Raw genomic sequence first — 9,347 nt, 5'->3', positions numbered from 1 at the left:
CGACCGGAAGCTCCGCCCCCAACATGGCCGCGCCCAGTGGTCTCGTTGGAAGCCTGCCTCCACCGTCATGTGACACGGGCCGTCGCCTCACCCGTCTGCAGCCACTCCCGGTCTCCGGCCTCAAGCTCGAGAGGACCATGTGACTCTCCTGGGGCCAGTCACGTGACGCGCGGATCCTGGGTGGGAGGGGTTGGCAGAGGGGTCCGGACTGGCAGTAAAGGAGGAAGATGGCGGGGTGCAGGGGGTCCCTGTGCTGCTGCTGCCGGTGGTGTTGCTGCTGCGGTGAACGTGAGACCCGCACCCCCGAGGAGCTGGTAAGCAGCGGGCGGAGCCGGGCTGAGGAGGGGGCGGTTGCTGAGGGATGGCGAGAGGCGTTGCCGGGGGTGGGGCCGGGCTAAGCTGGGCCCGCCGGTGGCAGCGGGTGGGGCCTGGGGACCGCAGCCTGGGCTCTCGAAACATCTGCCCGGCTTCACGTGCCCAAGTCTAGGATCTTTTCTCATAACCCCTCACTGGAAGGTGAGGGAGAATTCAGGCCAGCTCCAGTTAATCCCATCCATATTTTCTTTTATTTCCATCTGAAAGGAGTTTTGAATGAAACATGCGTTTTCAGAATGAGCCCCTTCACTGGACTTCGTGCCTATCATGCAGCTGGCTCAGTTTTTCCAGCCCTGTCTCACTCTGCCCCTCACCCTTTCTGGGTCACCGACAATCCAGCTTCCCTGTGCAAAGCACCCTGGGAAAACTCAAGTTGCTGTGTCCCCAAGTTGACAGATCTCTTCTGATTTAAGATTCCGCATATTGTCAGATAGAACCTGATTTTTTTCCTCCATAAGCTGGCAAGGGGCATCTTTGACTTGTCCTGGAGACAAGAGTTGTGATTTGCAGAACGTATCGATAGAAATGAAGAGCTCAGCTGGGTGACTAGATCCCCACCCACGTCACACCCCTCCCAAAAGTGTTCTTTTGAGGTCTCGTTCCCATTTGATGATAATGGCTCCAGATGTCTTAGAAACTAGCAACGGATTTCAGTAAATACTTCTGCCTCTTTCCACTTTTAACCGTTAAAAGGATCTTCCTTCTGTGGATCTGTTTTTCTAGACCATCCTTGGAGAAACGCAGGAGGAGGAGGATGAGATCCTTCCAAGGAAAGACTATGAGGTGAGATTCTTAGATGCTTCTTGGGTGACTGCAGAAACAAGTGACCTTGTCACTTCAGACCAAGGCATTAGGATTCCACCCAGAGATGCTCTTGACCTTCTCTCTGAGGGAGTGAGTGGGTAAGAGGTAACTTCCCTTTGGGAAAGGGTCTGTTCAACAAACCCTTTTTTCACCTGAACCCCAAAACAGTGTCTGGGTGTGTCTCCGTGGTTTCACAGATGTCTGGCACCTTAAGGTGGATAAAGTACGTGTTTGCCATGGAACTATTTGCTTTTACCATAGAGACCCAGAGTCAAAGCCACTGATAGAGTGTGCTCATAACAGGTGTGGGCCGGCGGACCTTGCTTCTCTTCTGAGAGAACTTCGTTTTCAGATGATTGTTTTGTGTGCAAGCAGCTTCCTCTTTGAAATGTTCTTGATTATAGTTCCCACTTTCAAGTATGGGACTCCTAGAGAGAGTGTGTGTTTAGTAAGGCCAACGCTGCTGGCGTGAAACTTAACATGGGTGTCTTTTTAGCATTTAATCAGCTCATGATGACATTTCTGTGACTTCTGAAAAGACAAAAACAAGCTGTGGTTGTGATAGAGAATTCTTAAACTGTTTACAAAAAGAAGCCAGAGAAAAACTCACAACCCCACTCATTAATAGATGACTAATAAACCTTGCTCAATATCCTTTTCCATGCTTGCATACATGCTTTTTTTAGTAACAAAAGTGAGATTTTATTAAATATACTGTTTTAACGTGCTTTCCCCCTGCTTTTTTTTTTGTATTTTTTTGTACAACCATTTTTGTATCACTAGATACTTTTCTATAATATCTTTTAAAGTAGGGGAATAGTATTTTATTGTGCCACAGTTTATTTCATCTGACTATTCTATATGATGAACTGCACAGTCATGACCATGCTTTTGTGTTCATCCTTAATTTCTTCCTTAGGATTGATTCCAAGAAGTGGAATTAATCATGTATGTTGAATGCTTTTGTTTTTAATGTAGACTTTAAAAATTCAGTATTCTAGAGCAATAACATACCCAGACTAATTTTCTTTTTTATGTTTCATCTTTTGCTGTAGAATTTAGTGTAACTATTACAATTTGTAGTGTAGCATGGAATTTTTTTAAAACTTTTGTTATAGAGAATTTCAAACATGTGCACAAATGGACAGAATAGTCTATTGGAACCCCCCGTATTCCTCACACAGCTTCAGCAGTCATTCAGCTCATGCCCAGCCTTGTTTCATCTATGCTCCTGGCAACTTCCCCCTTCTCATGTTATTTTGAAGGAAATTCTATACATCACATCATTTCACCCATAAATAAACAATGTGCATCTGCAGAGGATAGGGACTTTTTTTTTAGCATAACAGTACCAACTAAGAAATTAACAATAATTCCTTGATATCAAATATCCAGTGTTCACATTTTCTGATTGTCTTATAAATGTGATGTGTGCAGTCACGCATTGCTTAATGATGGGGATACATTCTGAGAAGTGCCTCGTCAGGAGATTTTGTTGTTGTGCAGCTACAGAGTGTCCTTACACAAACCTAGATGGTATAGCCTACGGTACGCCTAGGCTATGTGGTGTTAATCTTATAGGACTGTGGTCGTATATGCAGTCCGTCTTAGCTGAAACATCATTATACAGCACATGACTGTATTTTTTTTAATAGTTTGTTTGAATTAAGTTCCAACTAAGGTCCTCACTTTGCATTTATTTGATATGTCGTTTAAATCTCTTTTAATCTGAAGCTTCCTCCTTCATCATCTTTTTTTTCCTTGCAATTTACTTGACATGGTGATTTCAGAATTTGCCAATTACAACACCACGCTAGTTTAATATGCTACTCTGATGGGAGTATTTTTAATGAATCTCAAACTATCCACTGATGTATTTGCTCATATTTCTTGGATATTTGTTTGCTTGTACATAGTTGAGAGGTTTTTGAGATTAGTACGGATAAGCTCCATACTGTGCTGTCACCGTGACTCCCTCCTTGAACCCGGTGATGTCACCCTGACTGTGTAACCACGGCTGACGCTCTCGTAGCCTCCATCCTCCGTCCTACTCCTGCAAGATCACCGTGGCTTCCCTGCTCCATTGACCCTACTGTTCTCAAGCCTTCTTCACTCCTTTCACTAAGTCATTCTTATATTTATAATGCATTTACTTCCCGTTGATATGCGTATTGATGTAAATCTTATGGGTTAATATCCTTGCATGTGAGTCATTAATACTTCTCAGTTAACCATCTTTGTGTATAAGCTTCTTGAAAGTGTTTGCTTTGTGTAAGAGCAAATTCAGCTAGGCACTTTCTCAGAAAAATCTGCTCAGATTTTATTTATTAGGGATCAACTAGAAAACCCTTCTGCTGAAAATCTTTCTAAAGTGTGCTCCTTCTTCTTGCCTTTTTAAGAGTTCATTGCACATCCTTGACTCTTTCTTTGATAAGTTGGGAGTCTTTCAAGATGTTAGAATCCCCTTTCAACATCCATTCTCATTATAGGTGGTTTGAATAATAATAACTCCCTATCTGGAAAGGGCCCTTACCAAACAGTGACGTTTCCAGGTCACAGAGTCTGTATTGCTCTTTTGAGTTAGGAAGAGGCGGCCCCCCTCCCACCCCCCGAGAGCAGAGGATAGAATGAAAGGCCTCCCCCTATGGCCATAGCAATGCCCCTAGCTCACAGCCCATTGAAGGTGCTTTTTGTGTGCACGCTAAGGTGCCCTTCCTGGTTGAATTTGGGCTGCATTTCAGCCCCTGCTTGCCCCCATGGCCAGGTGTCTTTTTGCTCATAACCATGGGCAGCAACCCTGCAGGACACCTATACAAATTTTATTTTTTTAAAAAGAGTTATTAGACCCCCAAACCAAAGAGCAACATATACAGCAGAAATAAAAGGAAGTTAGTCATAGCAAAGGAGAAGTAGCAATATCTGGTTTCAATAACAGATCATAGAGTCCATTGGTACATATTTACAACTAATTATTTAAAAATATATTTAAAAAAGGAAAATCTGATTGACGTTCTGGTGCTGCAGTTGTCCCTAAATGTCCCTTTTCACAGCTTTATTGAGTTATAATCTACATTCTATACAATTTATCCGTTTAAAGTGTACCATGCAATGGTTTTTAGTATATTTATAGCATTGTACGACCATCTCCAAATCGATTTTAGAACATTTTCATCACCCAAAAAGAAACCGCATGCTCATTAGCAGTCACTGCACTTTCCCCTTGCTCCTGACCCTAGTCAACCATAAATCTCCTTTCTGTCTCTGTAGATTTGCCTATTCTGGACATCTAAAAACCTTTTAAATATTTGTTGAGTCATAGTACTAATAAACAAAACCATCAAGCAAATAGTTGACCAGTAATTTCTATACATATTTGGTATGAAGGATATTCATGTTTTTCAACATTTTTGTGTGTGTGTGAGGAAGATTGGCTCAGAGCTAACATCCGTTGCCAATCTTCCTCTATTTGCTTGAGGAAGATTGGCCCTGAGCTAACATCTATGCCATTCTTCCTCTATTTTGTATGTGGGACGCCACCACAGCATGGCTTGATGAGTGGTGTGTAGGTCCAGCCCGGGATCCAGACCCATGACCCCCAGGCTGCTGAAGCAGAGCACACAAACTTAACCACTACCCCACCGGGCTGGTCCCTTGACATTTTTATGTATGTAAAATAAATGTATGTATGTACTTAATTGTTCATGGATGAGTCTAATTTCCCAGCAGAAATATTTTTTACTAATTGTGGCCTTTTGTTTTGCAATCAGAAAAAAAATAATTTTTTCAAATATAAAAACTACACCGTGTTTGCTATGAGAATTTCAAGCAACACCCAGATGTGAACACCTCCTAAAACACCACCTGAAAGAGAACCACTCTTAGCAGTTTTCCCAGATGTTTTGCATTGTATGCTGACATACAAATAATCTCAATTTTGTTTAATCAAAATGGGATCATATTATATATTTTATTCTGCAGCTGGCTTTATTTATTGATTTCTTTTGCATCTTACTTTTTTGACTTAATAATTTTCACACATTTTTCACGTTTTTCTGTGTAGATCTATCATAATTATTTTTATGCCACATAGTCTTCCATATTTGGAGGTAAGATAATTGATTTAATCAGTCACCTGTTGATACTCCAGGACCCTTGTAAAAATAGCATTTGGACTTTGGATAGTGGTATAGATGGAATCACTTATCACATTTGCACTTGTGTTTGCTAACTGTTAACTCTTGCCTGGGAGTCTGGCCACCGGGCCAGTGTCCCGCTTGTCCACGAGCTGACACGCAGGTAGCAACAGGCTGTAGGCAGGAGAGAGCACACAGCAGACCACCTTCCTGTGTTGCCAGACTGCTGCTTCTCTTACCAGACATAGAAATAAAATTATTTCCTTTGAATTGTTTCTCGAAATGTCTCTGGCACACCTGCAGATTGTTTGCAGCATAGCTGTGTTCTGTGAAGCATAGTATAAGGAGCACTGGCGTGGATGTAGTTTTAGGAGCTGGGCTGAATCTGTGCCTCTCCCTAACATAAACTGGAAGTTGTTTTCGAGCAGTCTCCATAGGAGCTTGTCTCGTGACCACCCTCTTTTTCATAGAAGCTAACCACAGAAGATACTTGGAATGAATTGACTTTCTAAGTTAGTTTGGTTCTGGTTAATTGAAGCTTTTATTCATCTAATGGAGTAAGTTGGGTCCTACCGGGGATAGCCGAAGGTCTTTTAATGTTTTGCAGAAACAGGATGTTTAAAAACATGTAATTTAAAACTTGTCCCAAAGCATGAAGTGTGAGCCTAAAGCGGTGCTGCCGAAAGGTTGATGTACGAACAAAACAGCGCAGATGCTGGTGCTCAGGCCTGCGGGTTGGAGAGCCTGCGTCTCCACCAGGTCCCTCTCGGGTGCTGCAGCTGCTGCTACTCTGCCCGGCCACACTTCGAGGAGCAGCAGCCGGGAGTTTTCTCTCTTTCTAGGTTTTAGTAAATCTCCCTATCTGGTTGTGATGTTTTTTACTCACCTGTCTCTCTTTCAGAGTTTGGATTATGATCGTTGTATCAATGACCCTTACCTGGAAGTTTTGGAGACCATGGATAATAAGGTGAGTCCCTTATTGATTTCTTGGGACCGACTAAGTCTTAAGGCAGCTTTTATTTTTCTCTGTTCTAAATACTCTAGTACATATCCTTGTAACCCATGGCCTTTTAACCCCTTTCATGAAATATCAACATTTATCCCTTCGACCTTCCCCCTGCCAGCCAGAGTACCCAGTGTCAGGGCACGTGGCCTGGCCCCTTAGAGGTCATTATTCTTGCATTGTACAGCACCTACTGTCCCAGCCATCATCTTCAGCAGGCTTGCTGTCCGAGGGGAGTTCAGCCTAAAACTGGTTGGTCAGGATATGTTCCTACCCTGCTGCCAACATAACCCTGTACCAAACTGACTCATTCTTTTCCTTTGTGAACAGAAAGGCCGCAGGTATGAGGCAGTGAAGTGGATGGTGGTGTTTGGCATTGGAGTCTGCACTGGGCTGGTGAGTAGGCGGGGCATGGGGAGATGGCGGGCCAAGGGGTGGGAGGGTCAGAGGGCAAGCTCCAGCCTGGCAAATAAGTTGTTTGTCATTATAACAGACTGCTTTTTCTTTTTTTCTTTTTAAAATTTAAGAATCCTGACACTGTTTTTCCTACTTCACTTGCTTTTGCTTTATGAGATTGAACGTGAGCCGTGAACTGTGGTGCTCTTTACGGCACTCAAAGGCTTGGTCAAGACCTATGTCTTATGATACGGTGTGGTCCCATCAGGCAGATACGTAGTGGGGAGACTACGTACTGGATCTGGAGGTCGCTCAGTAGGGAGAAAGCAAAGGAATGGGAACAGAGCTGTGAACATCGCCCGTGAGCACAGCGTGCCAGTAAACAGGACACTGTAGATCTCAGTGGGTTTATTGTGCTCTCTTGGGCTTCTTCCCTGCGCATTGCTCATTCTGTCTAGAAGGTAAAGCCGGCAGTCGTGGGTAGAAGAATATGCCTGAATGCACAGGGGTCAGCACGTTCACAGATGAATCACAGACAAGAAAAGATGATGAAACGTGAGCACAAGGTCTGGTCCATAACTGCTGACTTACACAGTTAAACCTGGAAAAGAGAAGCTGGAAAAGTTAGCAGAGAGGCAAGATTATGCATGTCATGTCTGATTTTCCATCAATATGCTGTTAGATGAGGGGGATCTCTCAGTCCATTGGGGCTGCCGTAACAAAAATACCATAGCCTGGGGGGCTTAAGCAACAGACATTTATTTCTCACAGTTCTGGAGGCCAGGAAGTTCAAGATCAAGGTGCCAACAGACTTGTGTCTGGTAAGGGCCCGCTTCTTGGTTCATAGATGACTGCCTTTTCACTGTGTCTTCACATGGCGAAAGGGGGCAGGAGGGCCTCTGGGGCCTCTTTTATAAGAGCCCTAATCCTATTCTTGAGGGCTCTACCCTCATGACCGAATCACCTCCCCAAGGCCCCGCCTCCTAACACCATCACCTTGGGGGTTAGAATTTCAACATACAAATTTTAGGGGGACACAAACATTCAGTCCATACCAGGGGTTATATATGTTCCTAAGCAGCAGCCTGTTTAGCGCTCTTCTCTAGAATTGACCACAAGTCTCACACTTAACTCTGCATGATGTACCTATAAAATGTAAACAAGTATTTAATGTGATCTAGCCACAAAGGCCGACCACAATTTTTATTTTCATGGCACTTGTCAGATTTTTACTGTGGTCAATTCAGAGTTCAAGGAACATCCTACTGGTTAAGACTAATATTATTAAATCCTCTTTGATTAACATTCTGATGGATACCATTGTAGGGGGGAACCTGGGTTGATTTAATCATTTTATTGAAATTTCAGAGTATCTGTTTGCTATACAGCCGTGTGTCACTTAGTGATAGGCATGTGTTCTGAGAAATGCGTCATTAGGCGATTTCGTTGTTGTGCAAAGATCATAAAGTGTACTAACACAAACCTAGATGGTATAGCCCACTGCACAACTAGGCTCTGTGGTCCTAATCTCATGGGACCACTGTCATATATGTGGTCCGTCCTTGACTGAACTGTTGTTACGTGGCACGTGACTGAATATGTTTCTGGTTGTAAATTTCCCTGTAATAAGCATAGGCATTAGTTGTTAGTCTTTCTGCTACCTTTCTATCAAACTCCTGTGAACTGCCATTTATCAATACTCGCAACCTTACCTGGCACCTTCCTGCTTTTATAACACAACAGCTAGCTCTTCTTTCTCCTGGTTCTCTTATCCTTTGATCTGTCACCACTTAATTGCTTCAACATCTAAAAGCCTCTGGGCATTGGCTTGAGGGGAGGCCAGAGTTAAAGGCATGAAGCCTTTGATCCTGAATCCACAAAATCTTAAGTCTTTCCAGTTCTCCTTTGTGCCCCAAGCAAGGATTTCTGAGAGTGGAATAATGGAACAGGAGTGGTTTTCTCTTATTTACCAGGGTAATCATTGGCTGTAAGATGGTTATAAATCAAGATAGTGACTTATAAAGTATAAAATGCTAATAACAAGCATGCAGAAGCCTACACACCTAAGTGCATGTTGTCTTTCAAAGCGCTGTCCTAAGCTGTGTGCTGACCCGCCTGAGCCTCCCTGAAGACATTGTCTGAGTTCCTTTGAAGCTGCCCTGGGAAAGCGCTGAGCGGTTCCTCACACAGCTCCATATTGTTCCTGTCTGATCACAGATGGTCTTCCTTGGTGTCACACCTTTTTCTGCATCTTTTTCCCCCTTTGTTTTACTTTCCTTCACTCAGCTGTACCGCATGCCTTCGTTCTTTGGATGGGCGGTGGGGCCAGGCTGGAGGGGGACCTTCGGGAGGGAGAGTCAGAGTGACTAACCATCACGCGTTACCTGTTGGTAAGACGGGTGCGAGTGACCAGCCAGTACCGGCAGTGGGGCAGTCGATGCTGTGGAGGGATGTGCCTGTAACACGGTGGGGACGAGCCATGTGACGCTCACTCGCTCTTCACAGGTGGGTCTCTTCGTGGACTTCTTCGTGCGCCTCTTCACCCAGCTCAAGTTTGGAGTGGTGCAGACATGTATCCTTTCCACGGTTCTTGGTGTTCCCGGACGTCAGCCGTCACTGACTTTGCTTTCTGGCCT

The 9,347-nt window shown here is 44.0% G+C and overlaps 1 protein-coding gene across 2 annotated transcripts in view; it reads left to right on the top strand.

Moving 5' to 3' along the window:
- The first annotated feature begins 101 nt into the window (after positions 1-101).
- Positions 102-9,347, top strand: part of CLCN6 (chloride voltage-gated channel 6) — a 30,720-nt gene continuing 21,474 nt past the window's right edge. The window contains exons 1-5 of one of the 2 annotated variants that reach the window (XR_011503721.1): positions 102-314; positions 1,099-1,158; positions 6,214-6,279; positions 6,646-6,711; positions 9,217-9,283. Coding sequence is in view for 1 of the 2 variants with exons in the window: in XM_014849784.3 (XP_014705270.3) it covers positions 228-314; positions 1,099-1,158; positions 6,214-6,279; positions 6,646-6,711; positions 9,217-9,283 (346 nt within the window). In the remaining variant the exon portion in view is untranslated. The remainder of the gene's footprint in view (positions 315-1,098; positions 1,159-6,213; positions 6,280-6,645; positions 6,712-9,216; positions 9,284-9,347) is intronic. The other variant, XM_014849784.3, reaches the window with a different exon arrangement.

The sequence above is a fragment of the Equus asinus genome, chromosome 5 (genome assembly GCF_041296235.1).
Source record: "Equus asinus isolate D_3611 breed Donkey chromosome 5, EquAss-T2T_v2, whole genome shotgun sequence".
In the NCBI taxonomy this organism is placed as follows: domain Eukaryota; kingdom Metazoa; phylum Chordata; class Mammalia; order Perissodactyla; family Equidae; genus Equus; species Equus asinus.
The sequence above is the reverse complement of the archived record's forward strand: the minus strand, read 5'-3'. Positions and strand labels throughout refer to the sequence as shown.